Source organism: Garra rufa, chromosome 25 (assembly GCF_049309525.1).
Source record: "Garra rufa chromosome 25, GarRuf1.0, whole genome shotgun sequence".
Classification (NCBI taxonomy): Eukaryota; Metazoa; Chordata; class Actinopteri; order Cypriniformes; family Cyprinidae; genus Garra; species Garra rufa.
In genome coordinates this window covers 17615318-17634137 of record NC_133385.1, presented here as the reverse complement: position 1 = coordinate 17634137, position 18820 = coordinate 17615318, and the positions used below count along the sequence as shown (strand labels likewise).

General features: G+C 31.7%; 2 protein-coding genes across 2 annotated transcripts in view; one reads left to right on the top strand and one right to left on the bottom strand.

Moving 5' to 3' along the window:
• The first annotated feature begins 1375 nt into the window (after positions 1–1375).
• Positions 1376–12744, top strand: LOC141301368 (UPF0606 protein KIAA1549L-like). The gene is made up of 7 exons (XM_073831609.1): positions 1376–1444; positions 2750–3118; positions 3276–3373; positions 5036–5175; positions 6465–6622; positions 6822–6896; positions 10874–12744. Exons 1-6 carry the CDS (start codon positions 1376–1378, stop codon positions 6849–6851), a joined length of 864 nt encoding a protein of 287 aa, XP_073687710.1. The 3' UTR covers positions 6852–6896; positions 10874–12744.
• The window catches only part of LOC141301367 (UPF0606 protein KIAA1549L-like), a 55855-nt gene continuing 47936 nt past the window's right edge, over positions 10902–18820 (bottom strand). The window contains exons 15-16 of the mRNA XM_073831608.1: positions 13046–13190; positions 10902–10989 (exon numbers count right to left, since the gene is read on the bottom strand). Of these exons, the coding sequence (XP_073687709.1) occupies positions 10902–10989; positions 13046–13190 (233 nt within the window). The remainder of the gene's footprint in view (positions 10990–13045; positions 13191–18820) is intronic.

The following is an 18820-nucleotide window of genomic DNA, read 5'->3' as shown; positions in this document are numbered from 1 at the left end:
CGTCATTGTACGTAAATATAATAATGGCGTTTTAAATCACTTAGATAGGAAATTCGATATCGGGATAGCTGGATAGTACTAAGCTTTAAATTTAATCCTGTTCTGTAAAAATACTTTTACTCATATTCAGGTCATGCATATTATATTGTATTATATTATTATATTATATATTGATAGTGTTAGTACACTGAATGAAATATAGCATTTAATATTTATTTAGTATTTAACTATATGGTATCTCAAAAAAGTGAGTACACCCTCACATTTCAGCAACCATTTTAGTATATCTTCTCAAGGGACAATACTGTAGAAATAAAACTTGGATATATTTCAGAGTAGTCAATGTGAAGCCAGTATAGATTAACTGTCCTCTGAAAATAACTCAACATACAGCCATTATTGTCAAAATAGCTGGCAACAAAAGTGATAACAGCAGTATGTTGTTTAACCATGCAAAGCCGCATGTCCTATTCATCATGTTTATGTTTTTGTCTGCTTGGCAGGACCATACAAAGTTGTGTATCTTGTTATAGAGCAAAAATTTTGGTATTTAAGTACAATTCTCTCATACTGACCACTGCATGTTCAACATGGCATCTCATGGCAAAGAACTCTCTGAGGATTTAAGAATTAGAATTGTTGCTCTCCACAAAGATGGCCAAGGCTATTAGAGGTTCAGTAACACCCTGAAACCGAGTTACACTACAGTGGTTTTCCAAGATGGGTTCCATTCGGAACAGGCCTTGCAAGGGTCGATCAACGAAGTTGAGCACTCGTTCTGTGCATCAGGCGCAGAATCTGGCTTCAAAAAACAGATGCATGAGTGCTGCCAGCATTGCTTTAATGGTTGCAGAAGTAGAAGGTCAGCTTGTCAGTGCTCAGACCATACGCCGCACACTGCAACAAGTCGGTTTGCATAGGCGTTGTCTCATCAGGAAGCCTCATCTGAAGCTGGCTCACAAGAAAGCCCACAAACAGTTTGCTGAAGACAACCTGTCCAAGAGCATGAATTACTGGAATCATGTCCTGTGGTCTGATGAGACTATAAGATAAACTTGTTTGGCTCAGATGGTGTCCAGCATGTGTGGTGATGCCCTGCTGAGGAGTATCAAGAAAATTTTGTCTTGCCTACAGTCAAGCATGGTGGTGGTAGCATCATGGTCTGGGGCTGCATGAGTGCTGCTGGTACTGGGGAGCTGCGGTTCATTGAAGTAAACATGGATTCCATTGTGTACTGTCCATTCTGAAGCAGAACATGATGCCTTCCCTTCAGAAACTAGGCCGAACTGCAGTTTTCCAACATAATGACCCCAAACACGCCACCAAGATGACAACTGCTTTGCTGAGGAAGCTTAAGGTGATGAGGTGGCCAAATATGTCCCCAAACCTGAACCCTGTTAAGCACCTGTGGGGCAACCTCAAGAGTAAGGTGGAGAAGTACCATGTGTCTAACATCCAGCAGCTCCGTGAGGAGTGGAAGAGGATCCCAGCAACAACCTGTGCAGCTCTGGTCAATTCCATGCCCAAGATGATTAAGGCAGTGCCAGATAACAATGGTGCTAACACAAAATATTGACACTTTGGACAAGTTCGCTTAGGATGTACTCACTTTTGTTGCCAGCTATTTTGACAATAATGGCTGTATGTTATGTTATTTTTTTAGAGGACAGTAAATCTATACTGCTATACAACCTGCAGATTGACTACTCTAAAGTATATCCAAGTCTCACTTCTATAGTATTGTCCCTTGAGAAGATATACTGAAATGATAGCTGAAATGTGACATACTGTGTACTTACTTTTGTGACATACTGTGTATATATATATATATATATATATATATATATATATATATATATATATATATATATATATATATATATATATAGTTTAATAAATAAAAAACAAAATAATAAATAAAAAAAAAATAAAATAGTTGTTTTTAACTATATATATATATATATATATATTTTTTTTTTTTTTTACAAATTCTTCATAAATAAATTAATAATAAATAAATAACTTCAATCAATTATGAAACCAATATGTCAACAGAATAATTGATCAATAGAAAATAATTCTCAAGCCAAGAAAATATATATATAAAAATCTCTTACACTTGTACAAATTAAAAAAATGTATCTTGTAATGACAAATTAAAATATTATTTTTTGTTTTATCATTTTTATTCATGTTATCACTATTATTTCTGTGTTATTAATTGGGTAACATATTCATTTGTTTATTAGTTTTAATTTGGTTCATCTACATTTTAATTAATAAATGTATTTTTGAATGTGGTAAAATAGCAAATACTTTATCCACATGTTAATAACATTTATTTATCTTACTGATGTCTCTTTTTCCTAAAATAAATGTCAATTTCTCAATTGATTTTTGACCCCAAAGGGGTAGGTAAAGTAGGAATACATTTTTAACTGACGTTTAAGTGTACAGACATATGAGGGAAACTAAAAGATATTTTATTCTAGATTAATAATTAATAAAATATTTCGTTTCATAGATTTAGATTGGAAATGTGATATTGGATAACAGCTGTGCTGATTTTTTGCTATGCAAGTGACCCTTAGTCTTCTCTAATAAAAATGTGATTTAAAAGCTTAATTAAAAACTGTAAATGAACAGAACATTTCAGGACCTTGAAACATGCAAACCCAAATACAAATACAGTAACAAAAGAATATTTAACAAATCATTTGATAATGTCTCGTCATTGAACCCACCTCAGGGTGAGCCCGAGCCATTTGAAGAGACGGATGTGGACCGCCTTCTGAGCTCCTTGGGTTTCGGTGGTGGCCACCAGGTCAAAGGTCACTCTGACTCGTCCACCTTGAGCTCGCAGCCCTCCATTGATGAAGTGAGGCAGCAGATGCACCTTCTCTTGGACAACGCATTTGGTTTGGCCTCTGCCGAGCCAACCCCGAGCAACCACCACCACCATCACCACCACCCTCACAGTCCGTACAACCCCAGCCATGGTAGCGCTTACCTGGATGGGGTTACCAGTGCACCTGGGACTATGAACCACCCCAGTGGAGCTCTACAGCGCGGTTCCTCTTTTGGGCCGGATATGCACCAGTGTAGCCTCCCCAAACCAGTGAGTGCCATTCTTCAATGCTGCTGATGTTTGCAGTTCATTTTATTGTTTGTATTGATTTTTGAGTAAACAGCTTGTGCGTGTAGGGTGCTATGTTGATATATGTCATTATATAAGTATTTTGAAAGTTCATTGGTGATTGCACTTGGCTCTGCAGGGATTCAGGTTTACCCAGCTGCCTGATATGGGTTTGGGTTCCCCGCCACCCCTCATCCCTCCGAGAAGCGGAGCCCCACCTGGAACTTCACTAAGATGGTGAGAGAAACCTTCAAATACACATTCATACTCATATTACTCATGCATTATATTATATTATATTAATAGAATTATTGACAGAATTATATTGATAGCATTGTTTAAGTACATGCTACAAAATCAAGCGTAAAATGAATTTTAAAAATATACAAAAACTTAAATATATATTTTATTTTTTGTATTATATATTATATTATATTATTGACAGCAATTATATTGATATAATTATTGATAGAACAATGATATTAATATTGATAGAATAAGTGCATGCTACAAAATCAAGTGTACTATTAATTAAAACATATACAACCTAAATATATATTTTATTTTTTTTATTATTATATTGTATTTGTAGTATATATTATATTATATTATTGACAGCAAATATATTGATATAATTATTGATTGAATAATATCAATATTGATAGAATAAGTGCATGCTACAAAACCAAGTGTACAATTAATTAAAAAATATACAACTTAAATATATATTTTATTTTTTGTATTATTATATTATTTTTGTATTATATATTATATTGTGTTATATTATTGACAGCCGTTATATTGATATAATTGTTGATTGAATAATGATATCAATATTAATATAATAAGTGCATGCTACAAAACCAAGTGTACAATTAATTTTAAAATATATAAAAAAACTTAAATATATATATTATATTTATAGCATTAAGTACATGCTACAAAATCAAATGTAAAATTAATTAAATATATAACTTTAATATATATTTTATTTTTGTCTTATTTTATATATTATATTATATTTATAGCATTGTTTAAGTGCATAATACAAAATTCATTTTTTTGTATTTTAATTATATAGATTTATCATTTTATGGAGTATTTTATATTAATTATATACCATTTCTAAAATGTCGAAAGAAACCTTAAAATACACATTCATATAAATATTAATATTTGAATCATCCATTTTTGTTTTGTTGTGGTTTTGTATCATATCTTTACATAAAAGCTACTTTTATATATAAATGTATCCTTTTATGGCAGACCAAATTTGCCACTGATCATCAGAAAAAAAAAAATTGAAATTAAGAAATAACTAATCAATCAAGAAAGTAACATTTAGCCTGCAAATAAATTAAGAATCTACAGTCCTAAACTTAACCGAATTTTCATTCTTTTCTATTTTTATTGAACAACATTTTTATATTAGTAAATAATAAAATATTAAGTTACAGTTTGCTTGTTGATCTAGATCTAGATCTTATTTTGATTTATTTGTTCTTAACATCTTTCATCAGTTTTTCTGATGATTACTGACTGTTTTTCCCCCCTTAGAGGTAGATATGATAGAAACACATTTCCAACTGATGTTTAAAGATACAGCACATTAACATCTGGTGGTTTTTTTGCACATTTTTTTTCCCCGACAGTGTCATAGCACATACCATTACAGCCTCACATTGCCAGCGTTATTGAGATCAGTCTCATGTATATTTATATAAGCCTTTTTCCTCAGAGATGCTGTGGCTGGCATGCATTAAAGGTGCTTTGCATGGTTGTTGTCAGTGCCGCTGACTGCATTGAGGTGTGTTATGCGGCTCCGAGGCGATGCTGGCCAGCGTTGCCCCCTGGTGGTTGGATCACATTATAACAATTCGCCTTCATCTCTTGTTGTAGCTCCACACCAGACATGAGTCTGAAGCCTCGAGTCTCTGAGGCCTCAGAGATGAGTCAGCACAATGGCACCCCCTACCTGCCAATCAACCGAGCTCCTTTCCCTGCTGTCACTGTCGACGAGTCCATGACAAGCTACTCAGGTCAGTGTGTGTTTGGTTAACAGATCTGTTTTAAAGTAGAACGCTAGGTTTAGCTGCTCATTCAGATGTATTTATGTCGTCCACGAAGGGAAAAAACAATAAAACAATGTATTCTAAACACGTACAATGGACTTGAATCAGTTTCCAAACATGTCAAAAAACTAGGGCTGTCAATCGATTAAATTTTTTAATCGCGATTAATCGCATGGTTGTCTTGAGTTAACTCGCGATTAATCGCACATTTTTATCTGTTCTAAATGTACCTTAAATTAACACTTTTTAAAGTTTTTAATACTCTAATCAACATTGGCATGGATGCTTTAAGCAAATAAGTGTTTATTATCAGTGAAACCATACTTGACTAGACTAACTTGTTTCAAATGTCATAGATGTTTTTCAAATAACTTGTTCATGTCTATTAGACACATGAAAAAAAAGAACATAGAAACACCAGGTTCCCATTACTTCTCTTTCTTTGCACTGAGCAATTTACTTACACAAGCCTGTTTACATTATTTGCAGGACAGGGCAGCTCACTTCTTCTGAACATGCAAAATCTACATTTATTATTACATTTGTTTGCCTCTCGGTGCCCACATACTGTCATTTGATGCAGCCAAGTTCTCAACAAAACTGTTTCCATTGTTTTGATGTAATATTTCTGTTATCAGACAACCAAAGTAATATGAAATAATAACTGAAAAAAAATCCTGAATTATGATCATGATTCAATCACTGAAAAGAATCATTTACCGGCATCTGGACATAAGTCACTATTCCCTGCATTATTATCGTTGTTTTTAACTTCCTGTTTGAATGCCTTCAGGATCCTTTGACTTTTTAGGAGTTTAGCCATTTAAAGTTATGTGATCCCAAAAACCTGCTTCTTTTATGTTTTAATGTATTGTTTTGGTTATAATGTACTGATTGGAGAGCCTGGTCTCATGCAAATGCGCACTAGCACGACTTTCTGTTTCTATTTGGCGTGCTATTAACAAGCTGAAATGAACTTTGGCGTACATATGATATGCAATTATGCATGTGTTTGACGTGCATTTAATACGCCGTTTTCGCGTGCATACTCGTATGTGACACTTTTGCTAGACACTTTTCGCTAGGTTGGCAGCACTGCATCCATTTCTTTAACTATGGGCTAGGTAGTGGGTCAAACAGAAATGCGCGCTGCGTTAATCGCGCGTTAATAAAATTAGTGCCGTTAAAATGAATTTGCGTTAACGCGCGATTAACGCGTTAATTTTGACAGCCCTACAAAAAACATTATTTTGCAGGAAACCCAATGACAGCAGTATATGCCATATCTGCCAACCGCCCCGGCTACTCGGACTACTTCGTCCTGTCTCCACCGTCCTCCTACCGGAGCCCGTCTTGGATGTCCTACCCTCCAGAGCCCGAGGATCTTCCACGTCAGTGGAATGACACAGTAAAGGCAAGCTCTGTTTTTGTTCCTCCAGCGTGACTAACTCTACCCGATGACTCCTAACACATCTGCTATTGTGACCTCATTACCTTCACATCTTGTTATTATCCTCAAAGAGTCAACGGCCAACCTTTATTCTTCTGGATTGTCTCCGTTGTGTCGTCTTAAATGTAAATGACATTTTCTTTCCTTTGAAAATTTCTTACAGAACCAGTGTCACCTGGAGACCATCTGCTGAATTGGAGTTCTTTCTGATGTTGAGCTGACACAGAAATTTACCAGGGTACTTTGGAGTTTTAGATTATTCGTCGTTTACGCAGCCATATGAACTGATTAACGTATAAAACCATTCCATTTACACGGCCACACAAACTGGTTATAAATAAAAAATATAGAAAAATTATTTTAAAATTATACTAAATAATTAGATACACTAATAGTCAAATGTTTGGAATAATTCAGTTTAAAAAAAAGTCTCTTTTGCTCACAAAGAGCATTTATTGAATAAAAATGAAGTATAAACTGTAATATAAAAATATTTTTAAAGTATTGAAAAATTCTAAAAAATATTTGGATACACTAATAGTTAAATGTTTAGAATAACTGAGATTTTTTAAATATTATATAAATATTTTTTAAGTCTTTTATGCTCACCAAGATCATTTATTGAATCAAAAATGAAGTACAAACAGTAATAATAATTGTAATAATAACAAGTTTCAGCAGCTAATAACTTGAACAAATTAGAAATTAGTTTATTATTATTTATTTTATGATGAGAAATTAACTGAATTATTTTTATTATTTTCTATTTTAATTTATTTATGATCTATTTTTTGTTATATCTATAGAATTTTTTATTCATTGTTTTATCAGTTTCTTTTACACAGCCACATGAACTGATTATAAATCAAAAATATTTTTTTAAGTCTTATGCTCACCAAGATCATTTATTGAATCGAAAATGAAGTACAAACAGTAATAATAATTGTAATATTATTACAATTTTAAATTTTCAGCAGCCATTAACTTGAACAAATTAAAAATGCATTTATTATTCATTTTATGATGAAAAATTAACCAAATTATTTTCATTATTTTCTGTTTTTATTATTATTTTTTTTAGTTATATCTATAGAATTTTCTAATTAATATTTTTTTATTAATTATTTTATCAGTTTCTTTTACACAGCCACATGAACTGATTATAAATAAAGAAAATATTTAAGTCTTTTATGCTCACCAAGACCATTTATTGAGTCGAAAATGAAGTACAAACAGTAATAATAATTGTAATATTATTACAATTAAAAGTTTCAGCAGCTAATAACGTGAGCAAATTAGAAATGGGTTTATTATTCATTTTATGATGAGAAATTAACAGAATTATTTTCATTATTTTCAGTTTTAATTTATTTATGATCTATTTATTTTTTAGTTATATCTATAGAATTTTAATTTAATATTTTTTTATTAATTGTTTTATCAGTTTCTTTCACACAGCCACATGAACTGATTATAAATCAAAAAATATTTTTAAGTCTTTTATGCTCACCAAGATCATTTATTGAATCAAAAATGAAGTACAAACAGTAATAATAATTGTAATATTATTACAATTAAAATTTTCAGCAGCCATTAACTTGAACAAATTAAAAATGCATTTATTATTATTTTTATGATGAAAAATTAACCAAATTATTTTCATTATTTTCTATTTTAATTTATTTATGATCTATTTATTTTTTTAGTTATATCTGTAGATTTTTTTTTTATTAATTTTTTTTTATTAATTGTTTCATTTTTTTTCTAGGTTAGTAATTAGTAAGATATTTAGGTTTGCTTATCTACATTTTTATTAATTAATTGTTTTTTAAATATATTAAACTTTATTTTATACTTTATTTGTCCATGTGTGAATAATGATGATCTATTGATTTTTTTTTATTATTATATCTGTTTTTTATTAATTAATGATCTTTTTTTAATTGCTATCAGTTCCATTTACACATGAACTGATTATAAATAAAAAATACTGAAACATAATTGAAAAATTATACAAAATAATTGGATACACTAATGGTCAAATGTTTGGAATAATTCAGATTTTTTTTAAAAATCTAAGAAGTTTCTTTGGCTCACAAAGAGCATTTATTAAATACAAAATGAAGTATAAACAGTAATATTAATTGTAATATTATTACAATTTAATTAAATTAACTTAAACAAATTAAATTTAAAAATGCATTTATTGGTCATTTTGTAATGAGAAATTAATATAATTATTTTCAGAATTTTCTATTTTTATTTATTTATAATCTATAGTCTATTTTTTATTATATCTATAGATTTTTTAAATTATTTTTTTCTTATTTGTTTTATATGTTATCAGTTACATTTACACAGCCACATGAACTGATTATAAATAAAATAAATATTTTAAAATTATTGAAAAATTATTAAAAAAAAATAATTGGATGCACTAATGGTCAAATTTTTTGGAATAACTGATATTTAGTTTATTTTTATTTTATTTATTTATGTATTCAAATAAGTCTCTTATGCTCACCAAGAGCATTTACTGAATCAAAAATGAAGTACAAACAGTAATATTAATTGTAATATTACAATTTTAAATAATTTTCAGCAGCCATTAAACTAATTAAATTAAAAATGCATTTATAAGTCATTTTGTAAAGAGAAATTAATATATTTATTTTCATTATTATCTATATTTATTTATTTATGATCTTTTTTTTATATCTATAGTATTTTTTATTATTTTATTTCTTAATTGTTTTATAAACGTTTTATTTTACACAGCCACACAAACTGATTATAAATAAAATAAATATTTAACAATTTTTGGAAAATTATTTAAAAAATAATAATTAGATGCACTAATGGTCAAATGTTTGGAATAAGTGATATTTTGTTTATTTTTATTTCATTTATTTATTTATTTATTTATTTAAATAAGTCTCTTATGCTAATTATGATCTACTGATTTTGAAAAAAAAAAATTATCTATTGATTTATCTTTTTTTTAATTAATTATTTTTTTCTTAATTGCTTTATTAGTTTGATTTACACAGCCACAAGAAATGATGGTAAATATAAAAATATTTTACAATTAAAAAAATAATTGGATACACTAATGGTCAAATGTTTGTAATAATTGAGTAATTGAATAATTTTTTTTAACATATTTTTGGTATATTAAAGTATACCAAGAGCATTTGTTGAAATAAAAAATGTCGTACAAACAGTAATATTAATTGTAATATTATTACAATTTTAAATAAATAATTTTCAGCAGCCATTAACTTGAACAAATTAAAAATGCATTATTAGCCATTTTGTAACATTATTTTCATTATTTTCTATTTTAATTATTTTATTTTTATAATATTGAGCAATATTTCTATATTAGTAATTAGTAATATAATTACATGTAGTCACTGTTTACTTATCTACATTTTTATTACTTTTGTTAAACATATGAAAAATCAAATAGAAAATACTTTATCCACATGTGAATAATTTCTATTGTTTCTTATATTATATGTATTGATTTATCTTTTTTACATTTTTTCTTAATTGCTTTATCAGTTCCATTTACACAGCCACATTAATATTTTTTTCTGATTATAATTAAAAAATATTTTACAATAATTACACTGTCAAAGGTTTTAAATAATTGAGTTTTTTTTTTTTTTTTCAAAGGTCTTCACTGTCTGGATCTTTCAGAAATTATTCAAGTATGCTGATTTGGTGCCAAATTAATTTCTTTTACTATTGGTGCTCGATTAATAATAGTTCTTATTATAATAATCAATGTTGGAAACAATTTTTGCTGCTTAATATTTTTGTGTAATCCCTGATAAATTTTTCTCTTATTTCATAAACAGTCAATCTTACCAAAACTGTTTTTAACATCGATAATTATAATAAATAATTATAATAATTATATTATATTGATTTTTGAAGGATCTGTGACACTGAAGACTGGAGTAATAATTCTGAAAATTCAACTTAATTTTTCAACTATTTATTTTTTAACTGTTAAATGCATTTTTAATTAAGTACATACATAATAAATAAATTTTTTTCTTAATATTCTTATTAATAATTTTATTATATTTTTGTCCCATTTTCTCACCCTCGTGTCATTTCAAACCTGTTATTTTGCCATAGGTTTGTAATCACATGAGGATGCACTGTTCCTTTAAGAAGCTGCTATGTGGTTGTATCTTTCAGGGATCGTACCACCAAAAAGAATCGTCGCCTACTCTGAAATTTCGGATTCAGCGGCCCCAACCGACCACGACGTTCGGCCCGAACGGCCAACCAGACCCACAAACTCACCTGCCAGCCTAAGCGAGATGCAGCACCCGTTATAAATCAACGTCAGCAGTGAGGGTAAATGACCACAACAACCGCGCTGAACAAACAACAGGTTCCCTCACTGGCCAAAACTGTGTTTTCTTAAAAGCTTTTTCAAATTAAGAAGTGTTGTATCTAATGCAGGTGGTTTTATGTGTGTTTTAAACACCCAAGTTACTAATAACAAAAAAAACTAAAAGTTATTTTATTTCCGTCTTGGGCTTTCCTTAAATCATCGATGCCTCTATCTGTGTCTTTTGCTCTCATTCATGCATTTTCTTAAAGAAACGGATATTATTGCAGAAACAGATATTATTCTTTTCGTGAACTCCGTGTGGCTTAAGTGAAAAAGCGACGATGACGATGAATGATGAAAAAGAAATCAAACATTTGGAGGGATGTGACATCCTGTACTGTATTTACTGTAGTCACAATGCAAAAAAATAGTATAAGCTTTTTTCTTTCTTTCAAAATGCCATAGTTTATGCTGTATTAAAGTGTTTCACGATGCACAACCGTTCATGAAAGGCATTAAACGTGTTGGGAGAGTTTAGGTTTGATGGAAGATAGCCATAAAGGTGGACAAAGAGATTGATAAATGATGAATGGATAGAGGGATTCATATTTTTACTAGCCTTTTTGTAAGTTTACTGGAAGAGTAATTAAAAAACAACATATTTTATTACCTTATAAAAGGTACCAAAACATATATATAAAACAAGATAAACATGCAGCATACACCAAAATTGACTTGAAATCTGATTTAGAATATATTGATCATATGAAATCAAATTAAAACTGTAGCATACTATCTTAATAAGACATCAATTCGCTATAACTAAGCAAGCACGGTGTTACAGAAGTAACATTGGCATGTGTTTATAAGAGAATGAGTCTAATGCATGTAGTCTGGACATATGAATCATAAGGGCTTTGTATGTCAAGTAAGTCCCATATTTTCTTTGGGCAGATCTAGGATGGAAATCTATTGTAAAAAGGTCAATCACAGCAGAAGTATCCCATTAAATAGACGCTACCTGTCAATGTACTTTACAAACCTTTCTTTTTTTTGGTTAAAGCCCATTTGCAGAATGAATCAAGCTACATAATCGGATTTTGAAAATTACGTGTGTTGTGTAAATTATTAGAAATGCCACTACTGTTCGATTTGTGTTGAAATGAACGTTGTCCTTTTTCTGTTTAACTTCAGTGGTGCAGGGGATGTGCAAATATCATGTAACGTTAATTGTTCCTTTTTAAAGCTTTCTTTTAATATTTTTATATCAACTGAATCACCCTTTTTTGGCCAACAATGGAGGACATTCTGCTAAAAACTGTAAAATATTGTGCTTCAAATGTAAAAAAAAAAAAATCTACAAAAAAGACCAAAAAAAAAAGCTTCGTTGTGAACCTATGTGAGAAAATTGTGTAATATTCATTATGTGTACATGTACATCATCATAACAAATAAGATGTTGACTTCTTTTTCCTACTTATACAACACTAAACAACTCCATATTTGCCAGATGTACTGTATATTTCCCTTCGTTACTGTAAAAAACAATCGCTTTAAACGTTCTACTTGTTATTTTCATTTCTTCCTCATTTAGCGCATAATGTAAAATAACCATCATTATAATGGTTTAACGCTCTGAAGGACTCATTTTTTGTGGGTTACACACGGAATCAAATCTAATAAAAACTAAGAAACATTTGATCATTTAAAAAATGATAAAATGGCTTAATATCGTGTGTAGTGTCTTATTTCCCCTTTGTAAACACCTTGTTAGCCTAGCTTTGCTTAGCTTTTCATATCCTGTCCACTAGAGAGCAGCACTCCCCCTCTTTTCAGTTCTCGCCGGCAAAAACCTCTTCCGCTACAAAATCATTCCTGTCATTGATGGAGCGGCTTTTATTCACTTTCTAAAATCCATTATGTCCCCTAACTCTAGTTTAAGCACAGTTCTAGCCGTATTTTCTGCTTTGGATATTAAAGTGCCGTTCCTTGTTTCTATCTCTTTCCCTTGAGGGGATCCATTCACTCACATCTCTATCTGCCAAGGTGTCTGACTTGTGGACTGTCCGGTGGGTTGGCTGTCAGACCGGCTGAGGTGAGTTTCTCTAACGACGCAGGATGCTGCCGGAGGGTAAAAGCGGCCTGTCCACTTGGATCTCGTCTGTGGCCCTTTATCTGTGACAGCAAAGCCATTCAAAGCCACATGAGTCACATCAATCACCGCAGGGACGAGGCTTTTGTCGCTCCCACATGTCTGGCAGCATTTAAAGCGCTAATCACTGCTCTTCTTAAACTGCAGGTAAAGCTAACGTACATCGAGTAAATGGATTTTTGGTCGTAATTCACGCGAAACGGCTTCCATTATGATTGAGGCTCGCAATCATTTAGTTTAATGGTGACCAAAGAACACTTTACTCAGGTAGCAAAAACTACTAATTAGCGGCTAGTGTTAAAACGGGGTGAATGAGGGTAAAGTTTTTTTTTTTTTTTTTTTTTTGAAAGGGCATGTTCTTTTTGATAAAATATATAAAAAAAAATTGGGATGGGGTTTTGCCCTTATTTTTCTGTAATGAAATTATTACAGAAAAATGAGGCAAAATCCCATCCCAATTTTTTAAATATTTTATCAATAAGAACTCTTTCAAAAACAAAGTTTCATGTTCACACCTGGTGTCATTCATGGGAAATATTGCTCTGAACATTGGTGTAAATGAGGTTTTTCAATTTTTGGACCTTAATATCTCAACATCCATAAGACTCTATTGTCTGATGTCAAAGGATGTGAAAGACATGGTACATATCAGACCATTTACCAAGTTTGATGCTTATACATTGAAAATTGAGGTTTCTATGGACATCTGAAAACTCTTAAAGTAATAGTTTCGAAGAAAAGTAGAGGGCCAGCATTCAGGTGTAAATTCAGTAACAATGCTGTGAGTTGTAATTCATGCAGTTCTGGACTAGGACTCTTAGCCCAGGAAATTTCATGGACCTGGCACAACTAGTTCGGGAGATATTTCAGTCTGAACATGGTCACTCAGACTGTGATGCCAAAACGGGGTAAAAAACAAACTTTTTTTTTACAGATTTTTTGTGAAAAAAGTACGCACAGTAGAGATCTGAAATTTTGTATATGATCTATTGGGCATATTACCCATCACATGGATTTTTTTTTTTTTTTCAGACAAATCTGAGGAGGTCAGGTGGGGAACTTTTCCAAAATTTGATGATTCCAGCTGGAATGACCCTATTACATCTTCTGGCTCTGTCTAGTACTCCAAAGGTTTTTCCTGGTCTGACCAATTAGTACAGCCCAAAACATGACAATAATTGATCATTTTCAGCAGCAATAGTCCCATATAAAAAATATGGGAGTTTTTTTTTTTTTTCTCGGTTCAGTGACACCAATATGGCCAAATATTGACGCATCGTGAAAACACTCTATTACTTGCTGTCAAATTGATTAATCATGATTAATTACATCCAAAATAAAAGTTTGTGTTTACATAGTATATGTGTGTGTACTGTGTACATTTATATGTATATATATATATATATATATATATATATATATATATTTTTTTTTTTTTTTTTCATGTATATGTGTGTGTGTGTGTGTGTGTGTGTGTGTGTAGGCTATATATACAGTGGTGTGAAAAAGTGCTGATTTTTTATTAATTTTTTTGCATGTTTGTCACACTTTAATCTTTCAAAAAATTTAAATATTAATCAAAGATAACACATGTAAACACAACATGCAGTTTTTAAATTAAGTTTTTTATTATGAAGGGAAAACAAAATCCAAATCCACATGGCTCTGTGTGAAAAAGTGTTTGCCCCTAAACTTAATAACTGGTTGGGCCACCCTTAGCAGCAACAACTGCAATCAAGCGTTTGCGATAACTTGCAATGAGTCTGTTACAGTGCTGTGCAGGAATTTTGGCCCACTCATCTTGACAGAATTGTTGTAATTCAGCCACATTGGAGGGTTTTCGAATATGAACCGCCTTTTTAAGGTCATGCCACAGCATCTCAATAGGATTCAGGTCAGGACTTTGACTAGGCCGCTCCAAAGTCTTCATTTTGTTTTTCCTCAGCCATTCAGAGGTGGATTTGCTGGTGTGTTTTGGTTCATTGTCCTGCTGCAGAACCCAAGTTCGCTTCAGCTTGAGTTCACGAACAGATGGCCGGACATTGTCCATTTTTTGGTAGACAGCAGAGTTCATGGTTCCATTTATCACAGCAAGTCTTCCAGGTCCAGAAGCAGCAAAACAGCCCCAGACCATCACACTACCACCACCATATTTTACTGTTGGTATGGTGTTCTTTTTCTGAAATGCTGTGTTACTTTTACCCCCAGATGTAATGGGACACACACCTTCCAAAAAGTTCAACTTTTGTCTCGTCAGTCCACAGAGTATTTTCCCAAAAGTCTTGGGGATCATCAAGATGTGTTCTGGCAAAGCTGAGACGAGCCTTTATGTTCTTTTTGCACAGCAGCGATTTTCGTCTTGGAACTCTGCCATGCAGGCCATTTTTGCTCAGTGTCTTTCTTATGGTGGAGTCATGAACACTGACCTTAACTGAGGCAAGAGAGGCCTGCAGTTCTTTAGATGTTGTTGTGGGGTCTTTTGTGACCTCTTGGATGAGTCGTCGCTGCACTCTTGGGGTAATTTTGGTCGACCGGCCACTCCAGGGAAGGTTCTCTACTGTTCCATGTTTTTGCCATTTGTGGATAATGGCTCTCACTGTGGTTCGCTGGAGTTCCAAAGCTTACCACACCTCAAGACATTGATCAGATGATATATTTCAAGACATTTGTCAGTTTTTTTTGCCCTTAAAAAGCTATTGGGAGTAAGATTAGTTTCTTACGCAACTCATCCAATGCCTTTGTTGCTAATTCCAAAACGTCATTTTAGACCTAGTAACGACACTTGAGCTGTTGATAGCAAACTAATGCAGTTAATAATGAAGTTTAGACAGGCTGACAAAGAGAAAGAGAGAGGGAGAGAGAGAGATTAAGCTGGTGAATTACCTCTTTCAAATCTGTGCGTCTCTCAAAAGTGATTAGCAGCATCGTCTCTACTAATAGTGAAAATTTAAGTTCATTTTCTTCAAGACCATGCTGTTGTTACCTCACTTGTGAGAAATGTCATATAGTTTTTAAGTTGTTAATTGTCAGAATAGCGCTAACAACATTAGCACGTATGCTAACATGTGTGCAAACTGTATGTGTGTGCGTCTGTGAGGGAGAGAGAGTGGGAAAGAGAGTATGTGCTTTCAGTACATAATAAAACATGGAAATAATCTGACGTTTTTATCCTATTGTTTATTTAGTTGTTTAGCCAGTGTCGTTGTGGGTTTTGGTTATTTTGTTTTATGCTGTAAGGACCTTTGAAATAACTGAAATCGTATGGCGAAGTGATATAGACATGTAATGCGGTAAAGTGCTGCCTGGAACTACGTTCGCCGTGCATTTCTCTGAAAATAATGCAAACAATATCAGCCAATCAGACTCAAGCATTCAATGGCCCCATAGTATAAACCAACATTAATACATTTATAGGAAATACATTTTATAAAATATTTATCTTTACTCATATATTTGCTAACATATGTTTCGAAATATATTTATGTAAATATGTTCAACCAATATATATATATTTGCCTATTTTTGAATATTTCTCAACATATATTTTAAAAATGTAAATTAATTTTTAACAGTATTTCAAATATATTTGGCCCGCCATATATTTCAATCCAAGAAAATACATTTACATGTCACATTTAAGGAAAAAAACTATATGTTGTCTACAACACATGAACATATTTGAATAAAAATAAATAATGAATAGGCGTAAATGTAGACTATTTTCTTGCTCCCAAAATACATTTTAAAATATATAGAATACAAACATAACATTTGTAAACATTGCATAATACAAATTCACAATTCTGACATTTTTCTTCAGAACTGCATGATATAAACTCACAATTGCAAGTTATAAAGTCAGAATTGTGTGATTTGAACTTACAACTGTGAGAAATAAAGTCTGAATTTTCAGATAAAAACTTGCAATTCTGACTTTTTCTTGCAAATGCGAGTTTGTATATCACAATTCAGATTTTATTTCCTCGCTATTCTGCCTTTTTTTCTCAGAATTGTGAATTATAAGGTCCAGTTTTGATGGGGAAAAAAGTATTATATTTTCTCAGAATTGCGAGTTTATGTCTAACAATTCTGACTTGATAACTCCCAATTCTGACACTATTGCGAGTTTATATTACGCAATTCTGAGGAAAACAGATTTGTGAGTTTATATCTCACAATTCTGAGACCAAAGTCAGAATGGTGAGTTTGTATCGTGCAATTCTGAGAATAAAAGTCAGAATTGTAAGATGTAAACTCGCAATTGCCAGAAAAAAAGTCAGAATTGTGAGATAAAAAGCTGCAATTACCTTTTTATATATATATATATATATATATATATATATATATATATATATATATATATATATATATATATATATATATTCAGTGGTGTAAATGGGCTTCCATATAAATATGATTTGGTATACGACAAGTAATTTTCAATTTTAAAAATGTAAATTTAATTGAGCTTCACTGTTTACAAAGTATATTTAGCATATATTTGAAATATAGTTTGTCCAGAAAAAAGATCTTGTTTTGCCGTATGGGATTTGTGGACACATCTTTGATCCTTAAGCAGTTTACTGTAATTGTCACTTTATCTTTTTCTTACTGATTCTTTGGCTTGTCAAAGATGTTTGGCCTTAGAGCCAGAGCAGCAACTTTAGCTTAGGCTTGGGGTAGTTGCACTGTTGTCAAGGATGTAAATAAGCGTTTGGAGCCCTTTCAAGCTCTGCTGGCTCAGCTCGTGTGGACTGCCTGGGAGGCCTGGTGTAATAAGAGATGTTTAATCGCCTCTTTCAGTAATTAATGTGCAATCACTGAAAGGCAAACAAATGGGAATTGCACAGCACTCAGCAAATGATCGGAGTGGAGGGTATCAGCCACTCGGAGGATTTACATTTCCACCAAGAGAGAGAGAAAACGCAGCTTAAGTGAACTAAATATGGTTAAAGCTAAAGTGATTCTCATTTAAGAAAGCCATAAAGTGACATAATGCGAATGCAAGCATGCATTTTTAACAAAAAATGATAAAAATGTGGGTCCCCGAGGCATCATGTGGCTCTTGGATTACAGAGGGGAATGTAGGTAGGCGAAGCAGTGATATTATTAACCCAAGATGTTTACATTTTAAATATGCCAGGAGGATATTTGCATATTTATCTCAAGCGGCTTAATTTTGCACCGTCCTTGTATTTCCTGCATCGCAGAAACTCTTTACACTGGTTAAAGCATAACAGCAAATGATCATTTTCTGTTTTCCCTGTGGTTTATAACAGCTCTTTTAAATATTTAATAAACATTGCTCTGTTTTGGATGCAGATAATCTATTCACTTTAGAATCTGCTTTCGGTAGAATTTGCTAAAGCCAAAGCCTTATTTTTCTAAAATTTTAACTCCTCTGAGTTGCTATGGGATATGCAAATGCAAATATTCAAGAATACAGTGTAACTTGAACTAATTTAGGTAACTTTAAAAGAACATTGTCACATTCAAAATCTATCCTGGAATATTTAAAAAAATTTCAAGCTGCTATATATGATTTTTGTGCATTATCAAATCCATATATTTGATCAGACACTACAAGTCAAAAGATTTTTAATGTTTTTTACAATTCTGAAATATTTTTCTATTTAAAAGAGATGTTTTCTAT

Bases quoted from the DNA above. Each gene is read 5' to 3' on its own strand.
- LOC141301368 (XM_073831609.1), top strand. From the start codon at position 1,376: ATGTCCCCAAACCTGAACCCTGTTAAGCACCTGTGGGGCAACCTCAAG. The intron at 1,445-2,749 runs GTGTCTAACATC...AACCCACCTCAG, and splicing joins GTAAGGTGGAGAAGTACCAT to GGTGAGCCCGAGCCATTTGA. The intron at 3,374-5,035 runs GTGAGAGAAACC...CTCTTGTTGTAG, and splicing joins CCTGGAACTTCACTAAGATG to CTCCACACCAGACATGAGTC.